The 17,845-nt window shown below is 40.5% G+C and overlaps 1 protein-coding gene across 1 annotated transcript; it reads right to left on the bottom strand.

Annotated features, from left to right (window-relative positions):
• Positions 1 to 5,081: 5,081 nt before the first annotated feature.
• Positions 5,082 to 17,403, bottom strand: hsd3b7 (hydroxy-delta-5-steroid dehydrogenase, 3 beta- and steroid delta-isomerase). The gene is made up of 6 exons (XM_015948769.3): positions 17,196 to 17,403; positions 14,799 to 14,954; positions 12,007 to 12,115; positions 7,404 to 7,503; positions 6,576 to 6,738; positions 5,082 to 6,199 (listed from the first exon to the last, which is right to left on the bottom strand). The coding sequence occupies exons 1-6, from the start codon at positions 17,353 to 17,355 to the stop codon at positions 5,787 to 5,789; spliced, it is 1,101 nt and encodes a 366-aa protein (XP_015804255.1). The 5' UTR covers positions 17,356 to 17,403; the 3' UTR covers positions 5,082 to 5,786.
• Between the last annotated feature and the right edge of the window lie 442 nt (positions 17,404 to 17,845).

Consider the following 17,845-nt stretch of genomic DNA (forward strand, 5'->3'; position numbering starts at 1 on the left):
GGTGTGATAACTTTTATAACCGCTAGATGGAGCAACTCTCCTGGTGAAAACGTTTTCAGCTTGGTGATCTAAACAGTTTTTTTTGTGTGTGTGTGTGTGTGTCTTATTTACAGCCAGGTCTTGAGAGGACATTGCAGAGATAGTTTTATGGAATTATGAGCAATTGTTAGAAAAAAATAGAATACAATAGATGTGTGTGTGTGTGTGTGTGTGTGTGTGTGTGTGTGTGTGTGTGTGTGTGTGTGTGTGTGTGTGTGTGTGTGTGTGTGTGTGTGTGTGTGTAATCCTGCCCCATGTGGGTGTAGGATTGCAATTTGTTTTTTACAAAAGTATGGTTGCTTTGAGAAATACTGTTTTTAAGGGTATTAAGCGGGTTGTCCAGTAATCGGAAGGCTGCAGGTTGGATCCCGGCTTCGAACAGAGAAATCTGCTGTTATGTCCTTGGGCAAGACACTTAACCCACCTCGCCCGCTGGAGGTGGTCGGAGGGACCGGTGGCGCCTGTGCTCGGCTGCCTTGCCTCTGTCAATTTGCCCCAGGGCAGCTGTGGCTGCATTGTAGCTCATTAACCAACAGTGTGTGGATGAATGGATTAATGATATACTGTAGTAGGGCTGGGCAATATGGCTTCAAATGAATATCACGGTATATTGAAGAGTTCAATAACAATAAATAGACGATAACTACATGTATGCGCAAAAACAAAAGTTGTCCACTAGATGGGGCTGTCAAGTGTATTACGTTCAGTCACTGTTGTGTGACTCAAGGTGGTACAGCTTCTTAAAGTGACATGAATGTTGCCAACCTACACACATCTTTACATTTTTTTTATTACCAAGATTATTGACTTTGGCGCTATACAAATAAACTTGAATTGAATTGGCGGATTGGTGCCACATCTGCAGTGATGCGGGCGTTGTACTGATCTGTTGTGGTAAAGAGAGAGCTGAGCTAGAAAGTGAAGCTCTCCATTTACTGGTTTGATCTTTGTTCCTACCCTCACCTATGGTCACGAGCTTCGGATAATGACTGAAAGAATGAGATCGCGGATACAAGTGGCTGAAATTTGTTTTCTCCACAGGGTGTCTTGGCTCTTCCTTAGAAATAGAATGAGAAGCTCGGTCATCAGGAAGAGGCTCGGAGTAGATCCGCTGCTCCTCCACATCAAGAAGAGCCAGTTGAGGTGGCTTGGGCATCTGATTAGGACGCCTCCCTGGTGAGGTTTTCTGGGCACGTCCAACAGGGATGAGGCCTAAAGAGAGATGCAGGACATGCTGGAGGAATATGTCTCTCGCCTGGCCAGGGAATGCCTTGGGGTTCCCCCAGAGTAGCTGGCCCAATTGGCTGAGGAGAGGGAAGTCTAGGCCTCTCGACTTAGGCTGTTGCCCCCTCGACCCAACTCCGGATAAGCAGAAGAGGGTGAATGAATGAATGGATGGATGGATGGATGGATGGATGGATGGATGGATGGATGGATGGATGGATGGATGGATGGACAATGAGAAAAAATACTGCATAAATATTTCAAAGATTCAAAATACTTAAAGATTAAAAATCAAAATACTGAATAAATAAAAATTTTAAGAAATAAAAAAATGAAAATACTGTGTGGAAAAGGATAGTAGACTATTTTAAGGGAATGGGAGCATTAATGGAAAACTGCAAAATGCAACATTGAATAGGTGCAGGTAGAATGACAACATAAAATGTGTAAATTAAAAAAACTGCTGGGATGAAGGGATGCAAAAGAGATTGTGTAGGGGTTTTGTTGGGAGCAAATTCTAACAGCTGCTGAGAGGAAGGACCCATGGATATGTTCCTTTGTGCACCTGGGATGCCCTCTTCTCTGTAGCAGATGAGCTGCTGCTCCAACAAACCACACCATTAAAGATGGCTGATGCCACCACTCCTAATGTCTTCAGTCTCCTCAGCAGGTAGAGTGTGCTCTGACCCTTCCTGAAAAGAGTATTAGTGTTATGGCTCCTGTCAAATTTTTGTTCAGTTGAACACCCAGGTACCCATGAAAGTCCACAAACTCTATGTCCGTTCACTGGATGTTCACTGGTACCAAAGCAGAAGGGTCTGCGTCTGCTGGAATCCACCACCAGCTCCTTTGTTTTCCCTGTGTTGATCTGGTTCTGCTGACATCAGTCCTAAAACCCTGAGTCCTCTGTCTGTACTCTGAGTCATTGTAACCTGTGATTAGGCGATCAATGTAGACAACAAAAAATGTCCATCATTATTATTAATGTGCAGCACTGCACCAAATGTTAAACTCACTTCTAATTTCTTCATACTTTGCATTCTAAAGAGCAAACTTACATGTAATCTCTTAACATGGTCTTGATGAATGGTTCTTCATTGTTTCTGGAGGACTTTAAAGGTGTGGGAAACTCATTTAATAAATCTATTTGCAGTGGTCCCTGGTAGGAATGAATGCCTTGCAAGACACACTCAGGGCAAAAAAAGTCCAGACTGTCTTGCATCAGCACAGACAAGACTGCTGTCACACAGAGTGGCAGCAGACACGGACATATTATATGTAGACGTGATGTGTATTGACATGGACTGGCGTAGCAGTGAGCCGCCATCTTGGATGGGTTCTCATTCGCAACCAGTTCATTTATTTCAACTGAGGAAGGTGAAAACACATTTTATTATGCTTTTCCACAAAATCAAACATATGGTGTAGCATGATAGTTGAAATATAAATATAATAAAACAAATTAAAATAAATTAAAATGTAAAATCTAAACAGGTAGACTGGAAAAGTCAATAATCCCACATGATGTTTTCAGTTGAATGTCAGTTGTTGCAACCGTAGGCTGCACAAAAACAGACATAGTTGCATTGGCTCCAGTTAGGTTTGGAGAGTGAGGAGACCCATCCAATATGGCGGCAACTCTGTTACATCATAAATGTCATGTCTATGGCTGCAGACAGCAGGAATTGAAGTATTATTTTGGCACATTTGAACATCTTGCCTCCGATTGGATAACAGCAACGCGACTCCACCACTCAGTCTGTTTGCTCTGCAACATTGATGTTACAGTGTGACGTAGATCTGTCAGGATTGTCCAATCAAAGTTTCTCCATCTATTTTCTATCAGAAGCTAATGCAGGAGATAGGTGTAGGAGATTATCTACATGTTTAGCCTGCATGAAAAACACAGTGACCAATGGCAAGCCCAAAAATGTCATCTATAGTGGATGAACAGCATTATTATTTGAAGGAACACTAAAAATCAGGATGTGAAAGATACATTTTCTTTCATTTGATCATCCACAGTGTGTTTAGCCAATAGCTCTTTGGGAATCAACTTGTTGGTGCTTGAATACTACTATTTCATACCTGTCACAGTTTTATCATATTTGTATGTAAGACAATAAACAAAAGGGAACCAAGAACAGTTTTCTGACAGGCTGCTGGTGTCACACCCTGTCCTGTCTCCCCATTTGGTTCAGCCTGTGTCTCTTTTGATTGCTCTCACCTGCCTCTCGTTTCCCAATCACCCAAGCTCCCTGCCCTCCTGTATTTAACCCCCTCCAGTTCTGTGTCTCTTGTTGCCTCATTGTTTCCATGTCCTGCATGCGTGAATCATTAAAACCCTTTAAGTTTTCCTGTTTGTCTGCCTGCCTGCTTCCTCCCCAGTATTTGGATCCTCACCCCCGCTCCACTCACCAGCGCGTCCTGACAGCTGGTAATAAATGTCCTGAGTATACTGTTGGTGTTGACTCAATCTTGGCTCATGCGACAACTTTTGAGTTTTTTTTTTTGTCTGAATGGTTTAAAGAGCAGAGCTCCAGGGCTTAGCAAAACAAAATATCTGGGAATCCCCCCCTAAAGAAAGATAGACAGCCTAAATCCCCTTGAAAAGCTTAAGAAATTATTCCTCAAGAGCAGTTTGAAAGATTACTGGAAGGTCTAGCTCATTGGGGCAAATTTGAATCCTTGAGGGAAGACTGAGAACTTGAGGACAAGAAGGACCCCTGCATGTTTGAGGGTTTTTTTCCTGGCATGAACATCAGTACTTTTGTTTGGTGATTGTTATACACTTCTCTTACAACTTTTTCCTACTCCCAAAAATATTTTTTGGGCCACAGTTGCTATGGAATACTTCAGAAACGGGAGCCTCCCATGTATTACATCATCAGTCTCTCATCATTATGCATGAAAACCATTTCTCTAGAATTCTTAATGTAACATTATCCAGCTGTTACAGGTTTCCACATGCGTGTAAGCAAGGAGGACTGGTTTGAGGAGCATGTAAGCAATGGTGCTTGTTTCTATGGTAACCAGAGGTGGAGCAAACAGAAACAACAGAGCTGTCAAAACAAAAACATTCTCTGATTTTCCAGAAGGAGTAGATGTTACAGTAACAGTCGTGATGAATCATAAAAACACTCACTGACAACAAAACCTGTATTGGGAATAGACATGCAAACATTAAAGGTGTGGAAAAGTTGTTTAGTCAATATATTTGCAGTGGTCTCTAGTAGTAATGAATGCTTTGGTAGTCGCGCTCTCAGGGGTGGGGGACTCAGATGCGCTTTATTCAGGAAGTAGAAGTGAGCTGGAGGACGCCAGGATTTGTAGTCTTATCTCCTGATATTTGAACATCTCACCAGTGATTGGATAACCAACTACCAATGACTCCGTTTGCAATGTTGATGTTTTAACTCCACAAATAACACAAGAATGGAAGAGTTCTGCTGTGTGGTGGTGTTGCTAATGCTAACAGTTTCTACCAAGACGTTCTCTGCCGTTTCCTGGACGCTAACCCAACAACATCCTTCTCCGTCGTGAGCTGAGATGGGAGAGTCCATGAATGTTAAGTGACGGTGTGATGTAGATATGTCAGGATTTTCAAATCCTCGAGTTTCACCGTCTATTTTCTATTATCAGAAGCTAATGCAGGAGATAGATTTAGACTATTTTCATGTTCAGCCTGCATGAAGAACTCTGTGACTGATTCTACTCAGAAATGGGTTTTCAATGTTCCACACCTTTAATACTTTTAGGTTAACACAAAAATGCCCTAAGGAATAATAGTCGACTTAAAACAACACAATGAATGTTCATTTCCTTTTATGATAGTTAAATATATATTTTATTAAAATAGAACGATTCTTTTCAAACAGGGTTTTGCATTCTTAATGACAGACAGATACAATAAGTTAATTACCAGTCTCAGTTACATACCACATCAGTAAATTAATTTAAAAGAATGCTAAAAAGATAAAAATAAAGAACAAATACAAATTTGTTATGACACAAACTGCTCATGTTATCAGAGCGGTAGGCATGGCAAGACAAGGCAGCTTTATTTATAGAACACCATTCATAAATGGAGGCAATTGAATGTGCTTAACCTCCACTAGTGGTAATGGGTCTGCGCTCTCATAGCCAGCACTTGTAGTGAAGATTATACAAACGTAACGTTCCATTCTAAAAATCTCATAAGGACAGATTCGACACTGGTGGTTTTTCCCTGTGAAAACTACATTAGTTCTGTGCTTACAAACATTCATTAGTAGGAGCTGGATATATGAATTCATGTTAAATCAGACTGAGAAACAAATCACTCCAGAAAAAGATCAGCAAAATAAATCCTTCAGTCAGCTTCTGTATTGCAGTTTGGTCCTTTGCAAGCAACAAAGACTAAAATTTGTAAATAATGTTTTCTCCTGTTTGATCTCTAATTGAATGAGTTATTTGTTTGCTTCGGAGTCGGCTTGTGTGGGCACACCTGTTCACAGGTACGAGTTGCTGCAGTTAGGGTTACGTTAGGAGCCTTTTAAGTTATCAAAAGGGAATGTGCTGATCCATTTCTGCGTGCGTTCTAGACACTGATCCCAATCATAGAGGGGTTGGTACTGGAAATATCTCTGAGCTTTGTCCGTTTTCACAGTGAAGGTGGTACTGGCCACAGCCAGGGTGTACCGGTTCAGCAGCGGGGTGTAGTTGTACACTGGCTTAAGTATCCAGCGGAGAAAGTCATTAAACATGGCCAGAAACCAAAGTATCACGAGAGGCATGCAGACCTTTCTGAAATTAAATTCAGAGAGCAGCTTCATATTGAACTCCTCGTAGCTTTTGTAGGGCGAGTCGTCGTAGCAGAAGAAAGCTTCACCTCCAACTTTCTGAGGGTTGTCCCTAAGAGCCCGAGCTGCAAGTACATGCATCCAGGCAACATTACCTAGAGACAGGAAGAAGGAGAAAGATAAATTGGGCGAAGGATGAGACTGTTTGAAGAAACATAAACATAAAAATAAAATAAAACATCTAAAAATGTTTTTTCAGTCAGTCACACCTTTAATGACCTGCAGGGTTTATATCAGGTTTCATGAGGGTGATAACCAGTGCAAAACTCTCAAAGATCTCTTAAGGGACTGTGACAAGTATCTTAAGAAAATTAAATGATTTTTTTTGTTGTTTTGCATTTAACAAAAATTTTCTTACATTATGTAACATTTTATCTCGGATATCTTTGCTTTCATTGGAGACGAGATCTGAAGATGGATTCTTGGGCCTTGTCCTAAAACTAATCTGCTTAATATTAAAAAGTACTTTACCTGCATATACTCTCCCATGTTCAATGTGGTTTGGGATGCCCCCGATAATCAAGCCTCCCCTTTCAGCTCCCTGTTTGTAGAAGTCCTTCATCAGCTGGTGTCCTTCTCCGTAGATCCCTGTTGGCCTCAGCGAGCAGGTGTATAAACACTTTCCACCTTTCACCTAGAGAACAGCCAAAACAAAGAGTGAGCATTGGAAATACAGTCAAAGGCCAAAAAAATGGTATTTAAGGAAAAAAGAAAAAAGAAAACCAACACTGAATGGGTCAACGCGAAGATGTGATAGAAGTTAATAAACAGCAAATAGAACACCACAGCAAGGCAACAAAGGGGGGTGATCCAGATTTTCTGCAGATGAGTTGCACAAGAAAAGTCCCACCCAGTGTTTTAAATGCCGAAACCCATTTATTCACTCGACAGCCATAAAACTATCTGCTGCTTTTACATTTTTCCTTCAGGTTTAGGGAACAAATGGTGCAAAAGTATTATAATCATATATCAAGTAAAATAGTTGGAAAAAAACACTTTGACAACATTTGCTAATGAAATATGTCTCACTCAAAAATGTTGTCAAAGTTTTTGGTGTGTTGAAATTCTAATTCCATCTTTTAGTTCTTTTTAAAACACAGAAAGGTTTTATTTACCTGCAACGTTTCGTTTGCGGCTGGTAGCCGCAAACGAAACGTTGCAGGTAAATAAAACCTGTGTTTTAAAAAGAACTAAAAGATGGAATGTTGTCACAGCATTTGCAGCACAAGTGAACAAAAACAACAACAACAAAAAAAAAAACATATATCTAGTCAGATTATTGTTAGGAAACAGTCTTACTGGGGTGCCATTAGCTTCCAGGACCAGATTCTCTGCCTTGGTCTTGCTTTTAGGATAAGCCATTGTGTGTTTCACCTGGTACGGCGTGTCTTCATTGCCTCTGTAAAAAAGGAATTCAAACATAAAACATCAATATCAATTACATTTCAAATCAACATGTCTCTCGTCCAGATGGGCGCTACTGAGAAGTTAGCAGCCTCGTTTTCAGAGAAAATCAAATCTGATTCATCCGTGGAGTTACTCGTGAAAACAAGCAGACTGTTTGTTTTTTTTTAACCTCCAACCTGTATGACAAGATTCCAATCCGTTTAAAACTATATCCAACCACAGCAGCAGCAAAACAAAACAGGAGACAGATGGGATGATAACAGAGTCACGAGAACGAAAAACAGCTTCGAGTTTCCCTTGCTTTCTTTTAAAAAGTTATCTCATCCTCATTTCTCCAGTCAAAATAAGATGCATCTCCAAAACAAGTGAACTCATTCCTTCATCACGAGCTGACAATTTACTGTTAACCAGATCAGAGTCGTAAAAATGCTGCTGTAGCAGACTGCACAAATGAGATGCAGCACAGCAGTTTAATGTCTGAGACTACAATTACATCGTTTCTACTTTTTTAGCAGCACTAGTGGTGTCCTGCCGTTTACGAAAGCCCGACTGAAGCTCCATGCCATTTATCACAGATAAGGTAGCATTCGCCCCAGTCAAAGCCCCATAAGTCATGAAATTTGTGTTACAGCAGGTTTAGCTTGTATGATAAATGCAATTGCACAATGATCATCAGGATCCAGGCTGCAAGTGATGGAAGGCTAGGCTAAGGCTAGCAGGGATCCATGCTCTACCTCAGACGAGTATGTTGTAGTGAATGCTATGATCACAGTGAATTATATCATAGAAACAGAAAAAGACAGTGCTACGCTTAAAAATGCAGATGTGATAAGTGGACTCATAGAGCAGCAAGATGATTTAAAAATGCACCTCATGTTTGCTGAGAACTAGAACAAGAAGAGAACTCTTCATATTTTATCAATAACTACAACAAAGTCTGGTGTGAAGGACAACATGAGCAAAGTGATTGTGTTTGAATCTCACCATCAGAGAACAAGGTTTCATGTGCACCACAGGATCACACAATGGAGGCTGGTGTGTTACCAGATTATCAGAATCCATTTCAGTTCTACTTTTTATAGCCTTCCTTAATTTCGGTTTGTGGCTACACAGACATTCTGCTCATATCATCTACCTATTTACACAGCTCGCATTAAAAACACAGGAGAAGTTCAAATAACTTCATTTTTTTTGTAATCCCCAGATGGGAAATTGTTTCGCATCTTAAAACATAACAAAACATCTTTGGTTCAGCTCCTATCTTGAAGTTAAATCTTGATGCCATCAGAACAAAATGCAATCTTAAATGAACATCAGCATGACTTGCAAAAGTTCTATTATAAACCAAAACATAGAAGTGTGGGCCATTCCCTCCCACTGTCCTAATGGGTGTGACCCCGCAAGGAAAGTTGACCATTGAGCAGGGTTGATGGTTTATCCCTTGGGTCCATGTGGCAGGGGTGAGGAGTGAGCACCACCTCACCCCTGCCACGTGGACCTCAAGGGATAAGCCATCAATCCTGCTCAATGATCAACTTTCCTTGCGGGGTCACCCATAAAGACAGTGGGAGGGTTAATGGGAACAGGAAACACTCATCACTGTGTCTCAGCTCTGGGGATTGTATTTTTATGTTGTTGTTGTTTTTTTTTGCCTTTTGTTAACTGCTTTAATTTCAGAAATAACGTGAGCTGCTGCCGATACAATTACTGCGAACACAAAACCAGGATAAGCCATAATCTTGAAGGAGATAAGTCCCTCTGGTATTCTGTCAACACGAACATCAAAGACGTTGCATTTTAGAGAAAACACTCATGCGATGAGTTTATTATAAATAATGCCTTTTGATAACAACGCACAGCAACAAGGGTGTTTTAGTTGAAGTGGTTTTCAGGGTGAAGTGAGACACAAAGGCTTTAAGACATTGAAAGACTGACTCTAGAAGCTGCTACTTTTAGCTGCATTCATTTACCTTTAACCCTCCCACTGTCTTTATGGGTGACCCCACGAGGAAAGTTGACCATTGAGCAGGATTGATGGTTTATCCCTTGAGGTCCACGTGGCAGGGGTGAGGTGGTGCTCACTCCTCTCCTCTGCCACATGAACCCAAGGGATAAACCATCAACCCTGCTCAATGGTCAACTTTCCTCGCGGGGTCACACCCATTAGGACAGTGGGAGGGTTAAATTTGTTTTGTCAAATGGAATTTGAAACTTTTTAAGTTAGTACTAGGCAGGGTTTCCCTTACATAGGCGTAGCCGTGGCGGGCCGCCACGGCTGAAATCCCACCGCCACGCCTACAACATCCCAAGTTTTATTGATGTTTTTTTTTTTTTGCGCGGTTTCCCGAAGAAGCAGCAGGAACTACTGTGTTGTTGCTTGTGATCACAGCCGGCAGGTAGCAAGGAGGAGGAGGCAGGGCAGGGTGGTTACAGCTATGAGGTACGGATAAAGCATTTTTGACGAATACGAGCAAGAAACGAGTGTAAAACTCGAAAATATCCGTAATCGTACTGAATGAAATCCTCATTGGGTAACTGGCTGTCTTCACGCTCTGTGATTGGCCAGTCAGATAGAGCGCCCGCCCCTCCCTACACACAAAACTGCAGCCGGGAGCTCCGTCAGCTCGGTCCAGGGCAGGCACCAACGCACACACACAGACAGTAAAGCCGGGCGGACACTGTGTGACTTTTTCACTTTTTTGAGCAGATTTTCCACTCGTGCGAGAATCCACAAGATCGGGGCGAGTTTTGCGCTGAGCGTCGTGTAGTGTACTGGGGGGTTACGAGAGGCGATTAACACCACGTGACCAGCTACCAATCAGCAATCGTGAGCTCGCACGGACTTCTGGAGTGTTTAATATTTATCTCGTTCCTCATGAGGGTTGAAGCGGCGCTGCGAGCGGCTGCGACCCAAAAAGTACCAGAACCGCTCACGGCGCATTCGCCATCCTGCATCAACTCCGCTCACCCGCTATTTCCCTAATAACACACGCTGTTCGTTTTTGTTTCTACACGTTTTTTTACTCACAAAGATTGTCAAGAAAGCGTGTTTGTCGTGTTCATGTCAAATTAAACTGATCACAAAACACAGATTTACTTTCTTTATTTCGTTTCCTCATCCAACCCTCATAAATCCCCGTGTGTCCTCCTGCAGCACTCCCGAAGGACAACAGGCAAAACAAGACAAAAAAGTCTGACGTGTTGTGTAAAAACTGCTATTTTTAGCATATTTTAGGTCCGACCTGTTGCTACCAGACGTGCAGTGTGAGCACATGACTCGTGAGATCTACCCTGCGCTGAAGTCGTACAGTTTGAGCTGAAGCTGTGTTACGAGTGAAAAAGTCGCACAGTGTCCGCCCAGCTTATTATAATGTTCACTGTAATGCATCTTGATGTTCTTAACAAATAAATTAAATCAAAGATATTGGTCAGTAATGCCAAATATGTAAATTTGTGTTTCAGTCCTTTTTATACTGGCTTAAAAATACTTCATTAAGTCTACTAAGCAGGGGTGTAGAACGTGTTTAATAGGGCCAGCCCAGTAATGATCTTGGACCAAAATAAAGGGGGCAGAGAGTCAAATAAAGGGGGCAAAAGAAGATGTTTTTCCAGATGCCAAGAAAAATTAAATGCCAAATCCCCCCTGCAAAGTGTGTCACTGAGAGTTTAAAACAGAAATTATTATTGTGCAAATATTGGTGTACTCACCTTTAATACTAGTTATTACAATGCAGCAGTCGCTGGATTGGTGCAGTTCAAAGTGGAGTGCATCAAATAAAACAATATTAACATAAAGGTGAGACGTGTCATAACCCCCCCCCCCCCCCCCCCCCCCCCCCCCCGCCAACAACAACACCACCACAGCTGGAAAAATTCCTAGGGGAAACACTGCTAGGGATGTGTATTGGTGAAATTCTGGCGATGCGATATGTATCACGATACAGGGGAGACAATATATTGCGATACATTGATTCAGATGTTATTAGCGATTTTTTGACTGAATTTATTGAAGGAATATTCAATAAACAGTTCAAACTGATACTTAACATGTTTAACCTGAGGTACCTTAACCATAATAGAGGGATTGACATTTCAATGGTGGAAACAAAACCCATTGAAAACCGCTGCTAACTAGCGGTCAGCGTTTGAATTGAGAAAAGATAAGAAAATACACAAATGTTTGCATGTAAATTATTCCAAAATTGGATACACAACTTTCAATAATATCGCAGGAAAAAATATCACGATATATTGCCATATCGATATTTTCTTACATCCCTCGTTAATATAATTTCATGCTTCCACAGGAAAAGAAACTAACAAAGTCAAAGCCTTTCTTACACTAGCTGTCTAAATCAGTATCATGTGGGGTTTGTTTGGAGAGCTTTGTGACAACCAACCAGTTTGTTGGTTAGCAGAAAAATAAGAGCATGTAAGTAGAGTTGGGCAGAATTCCCACACATGAAGACAGAATGGCGTTTTATCTTGGTTTTACCTCTTAAAGTGATCCCCGTTGCTGTTTGGTCCGATCACTTCCATGCTGCTGGTGTAGACGAGGCGCTCAACCCCACATTCCACGCACGCACTGATCACATTCTCCGTTCCTGAGAGGACAGAACAGACTTTATTAGGGGACAGATGTTTTTCTTCAAAAGCCACGTGGAGGAGTTTTACTGAGACGGGTGCCTTCTGTCTTTTCATGGATTGGTGAATCAAAACAAAGTTTAAAATACTTTTAAAACAGTCCAAGATTTAAGAGTTAAATAAACACACAGTTACATACTGACTTGGATGGGTTCACCTGGGTGCCCGAAGATAATCTAAACATATCTACCAAAAACAAATGAGGCATTGCATCCATGTGGGATCCCTTTGGTAAATGAGAAGCGTATTATTCCTTTACTCTGAATAAATCTGGACTTTATTAATAACAGTGAACATAAGTGGCCTTGCAAACTGGAAAATATGAAAGAGGAACAATAAACCACAGTTTACTCTTCAACTTCTGGGATGTCTGTGGCCAATCCACCACAAACATTTCAAGAAGTCAAGAATGTCAAAATATCTAATAAAGCAAATGTGGTAAGGTGTCCAGCAGTCATCAGAGTTCATGTTGGAAAACGTATGTAAAGAAAAGGCTGAACCTTTAACCACCTAGAAGGAGTTTAAGACGATTCTTCATCTGCAGGTGGTTAATGTTGTACCAGTATACCAGATTAGCATTTACCAGAAGGCCCAGAGCCATCTACACGCCTCAGCGGCAACGAGTCCGTTTCAGAGTAGGAGAAAGTCTGAATCATAGCCTGAGATTTAGGAAGGAAAAGGTTAAGGACTAAATATGATTCTGACAGGAAAACCTGTTGAGCCCAGAACAGATGGAACATTTTCACATTCTTTAAATGTTTTGTAAGAGACCAGACTCGGTTCAGGGCCAGAGCCCTCGCTTGTGTCCACACAGGGTAGGAAAAGCATCAACATCCCCATGAAGGAGGTCTGTTGTGATTTGTTTCCATGTGGCTGACTGATTTACTCAAAGGCAGACATCAGCTCAGCTCACAAACAACAACAGTGTTTTTGTTTATTTGTTGAATCACCAGCCAAACCTCACCAAGCACAAGCAGCATAAATCCAAACTAACAAAACACTACTACGCCCATTTTGATCACGTTTCTAATAAATGTGGCTTCTTCTGTTTGAACTCAGAGCAGATTGAATTAAAAACACAATAAATATGATGGAATTGTTTCCTATGAACTGATTTACATGCCTTGGCCCGAAACATCTTTGGAACAAAAAAAAAACTGCAGTATTTCCTGGACACATGTTTTTTTCTCTAAGAATGTTGCTGCATGTGATGCTAAATACTGTGTCTGTCTGTCATTACCAGCGTCTTCTCCGGATACATGGAAGAATAATAGTTTGCTTTGGTTCATTCGTGGAATTTGGAACATCAGCTTTCTGCATCAGTAGACGTGTCAGGATTATTAAACGTTGGGTGTTTAAAGCTCTCTGCACTAAATGCAGACAAACGTCTCCACACATAAACTGTATGAAGCTTTTGTCCAAACTGGATCTATCTCATTTTATCTTTTTAAACGCACATAATAACAACCAAGGACATAAAACACTGCCTTTGAGGTAGTCACTCATTGAAAAAGCCCTGGTGTTATAATAAACATGCTTTAATCTGACTACATTCGCTAATGACTGAATTCATTGTTGGAGCTGTGGCAGCGTGCATGATAGCACGATCATGGCTACGTTCTTGAATTAGGAGGTCATGCTCACAAATGATAACTGGTTCACTTAGGCTTTGCTGGGAGTTGTGTGATCTGATTAACTCATTCACTGCAAGCGTTTCTCACCGTTTTTACTGTTTTTTTAAGTGACAGAACGTTGCGCACTAGGATGATGTCGACGCCAAAACAACCAAAACAAAGTGGAGACTCACCTCTTACATCAGGAAGAATCCGCGCGTTTCGAGCGTTATCCGTTCTTTCATAATCCGTTGTTGAATTGTGATCGGCAGAAGTTTTTCCGGTTCACGCCTCACTTTTTTTACAGCAGCGGCCCAAAACGATCTCCTAACACATGGATGTTCTGCTTCCTGATCACGAAACGTGGGATGTACGCGGATGAAGATCGGCTTTAGAGCTGAGATGTTCTTTCTCACAGTGTGGGGGCTCGTCCGACGCTCACACAGTAAAAAAATACAAATGACGACTTTAGTCGTCATTGGCAGTGAATGAGTTAAACACAAGACTATTTAAAGCACCGTGTGACACGAGCTTCAAAGACATCCGTCACACCAAAATAATCAATGCATGTGCTTAGATCATTGGCTGCTTTTAGGCATCCTGCCATGCATGTTTTGAATGTTTCCAGCCTCAGCCCATCTAATTTCAGCTGACTTGTTCTTTGTAAAGCTGGGGAAATAATCACAAGTAACGACTATCTGTTGAGTTAATTAATTGTGAAGAACTGGGTGTGTTGGCAAAACGGTGTGCGCACACACACACACACACACACACACACACACACACACACACACACACACACACACTTTCAAGTATCAAAACTAAACACTTTCTACACTAATTGATTTTAAATATTAGCCAACTAAAATATTAATTCACAGTTTTGACAGTCAAAAGTGACTCTTCTTGGGAAACCACCCAAAAGCATACTTCCTCTGCCCTTTCTGTAGAAAACATTGCACATCCTTCACCACTTATTCATTTCCTGTCAGTCCACTTTTCCTGTTATCGCTCCGACCCTGACACACACCTGTTACATTGACCGAGTGGATGACGGTTTCCAGGACTTTGTGCCACACATCAACCAAGCTGGCAGAGTGGATGACAACGTCTGCTCCACGAGTGGCCTTCAACACGCTGCTGTAGTCTGTGATGTCCCCTTGAATGACAACCACCTTGGTGCTCCCTGTGAGAGAAACAAACCCAGAACCTTGTTATTAGTGGACGGGACAGATGACTGGTTTCCTCACAACTCTGGGGGTGGGGATGGGGGAGGACAAAAATGTAGTCTGCAGTTTGTAAACTAACCCTTAAACGCTTTTGCTTCTTTTGTAACCAAGGGTCTTTGTGTGGTCTTAGTGTGTGCCTATTATGTGTCTTATTAAAAAAATACTTATTAAAACGAGTGAAACAAGAAAAAAGTGTGCTCGTCCAAGTCAGCTATTCTAAAAGAGAAATAATAAGGTACATTATTACATGTTTATTAGATATTAGATACTTAGACATTTCTGCACATATCGGAATCATTTCATGGTGAGTTTTAAGTCTTGTCACATACTCGATGTGGACATTTTCAGTTGGATCTCATTATCATTTCGAAGGTCTTTAACCTTCTGCTTATCTCAGCGTTCCTGCTCGTCCTTGAAAAGCTGATAGTCCTGTGCTGTTCACACGAGAACAAAAGAACTCTGGACTTTAAACATTAGCTTTGAGAGTCTGTTGCAATCAACACTCTTCAAAATTTTATAAAATTACAGATTACTCATTTTTGTTTATTCAAGTTACCAACAAAAATTTTAAACTTTGAAGTTCAACATCTCATTTTTACGAGGTGGAGTCTGCTGATAACTTGAAGCCCTGCAGCTCTCCAGCTTCAGCTCACAATAAACCATAAACAGTTAAACAAAAGGATTTTCCACTTGTGGTCGGCGCATTTGTCTAACCCAAATGAGATAATTATATGGGGTGCCATTTGTAAAGTCAAACAGTAATAATGTAACAGCAATATTTTGGGTTATTTAGCCTATCATAAGAGACAAAAACAGGAGCAAATTTTTCATTGTACATTTATAAGTGTTAAAGTTCCCAACTAAATATTTAGTTGGCAAGCTAAATATTTAATTTAGAGTTAAAGGTGCATTCTGTAGAAATGAAGTAAAAATGACATCCTGTAGTAAAATGTGGTTACTGTCACCACTTTAAACAACTCTGGGGCTTTTTGCTAGACATCATCAAATTACAGTAGTTGGTGCTGCAGTATTTGCTCGCAGAAGACACGACAACCCCACACTCACTGATGGTAAACAGTTACGTCCCTCCTTCCTTTAGAAGGGAGAAAAACTAGCAATTTCTGAAGCCAGCTGGATATGAAATATGTTTCAGTATAATCTTCCTTCCAAACTGACTGAAACATTAGACTCTTTGGGATTTTCTCACTGTGAAATTCTCACTATATTCTTACATATTACATCTTTAAATATTTATTTTACAAACTAAATATTTAAAATCAGACAAAAATATTTAGTTTGTAAAACTAATATTTAATTTACAAACTAAATATTCAATAAATATTTATTTTTCAAAATAAAAATTTAGATCCCAGCTAAATATTCATTTGGGGGCCAAATCTAAATATTGATTTTGGAAATTCAAAATTTGATTTGGAGCAAAATATGTAGTTTGTAAATTTTAATATTTATTTTACAAACTAAATATACTTAATATACTTAAATATTTAGTTTGTAAAATAAATATTTAACTCTAAATTAGCTTGCTAGCTAAATATGTAGTTGGGTTCTTTAAGATTTATAATGGTGAATATATGACTTTGAAAGATGAACTCTCATTTATTTATTACGATAGGATAAATAACCCAAATATTGCTGTTCATTTATGAATGTTTGACTTTACAAATGGCACTCCATAGTTTCAAATAACACAATTTAAAAACAACAAACACACGCCTGAAGAGGACAACACACACACGCACACGCGCGCGCGCACACACACACACACATTTATCGTGTAAACGTATTGGGTTTCTTCCAGGGAGGGGGATTGACTCTTAGAAAAACAGAGTTAGCCCATGAAACACATTTCTAAGCAGACTTGATTAAATAACCACGTAAATAAAAATGGTCACATTTAACTATTTATTCAAGTTTCAAAATCACTTCTAGCCAACATCATAACAGAAAGCTTAACCCACTCACTGAAACTTTAAAACTTGGTTTTACAAGCGATAACTGAATCAAATAGGAACCCCAGAGGGTACTGGATAATAAAGGTGGCGAGACCAGCCAGTCCCAGAGTTTTCTGTGTGTAGAATGAAACAGGACGAGTCTGACAGACTAGACTAGAGAAAAGAAGACCTTTACGCCACCGCGATGACTCGTTTGCAGAAGCCTCTCAGTCAGTGCGCGCTTACCTGTTCCGAGACCGCTTAAATCGGGATCGACGTGCTTGTCAAACACTCGAATCTCCGCCAGTTTGTCCTCCTCCTTCAGCAAAACATTAAGCAGATGCTTTCCGAGAAAACCGCATCCCCCAGTGATCAGATAGACGAGACCTTCACGGGTTTCTGACATGCTGACTGCCTCCGGTGAGTCTCTACTGAGAGATGGCGCAGTGGGGGAGTCTACTTATGTCGGTCCATGGGGCGGGGTCTATTTCCAAGACAGGTCGGTGTTGTTATGTTACCATGGAGCAGCCAGCTAGCTAGGTAGTGCCACCAGCGATTAACCGAAAACTCCCTTTGCTCGCCGGTACACACACGCACACACACACACACACACACACACACACACACACACACACACACACATATATATATATATATATATATATATATATATATATATATATATATATATGTACATACATACACATGTATATGTGTGTGTACCGGCGAGCACACACACATATATATACATACACACACACACACACATATATATATATATATATATATATATATATATATATATATATATATATATATATATATATATATATGTACATACATACACATGTATATATGTGTGTGTGTATACATACATATATGTGTGTATATTATAT

The sequence above is a fragment of the Nothobranchius furzeri genome, chromosome 5, assembly GCF_043380555.1.
Source record: "Nothobranchius furzeri strain GRZ-AD chromosome 5, NfurGRZ-RIMD1, whole genome shotgun sequence".
In the NCBI taxonomy this organism is placed as follows: domain Eukaryota; kingdom Metazoa; phylum Chordata; class Actinopteri; order Cyprinodontiformes; family Nothobranchiidae; genus Nothobranchius; species Nothobranchius furzeri.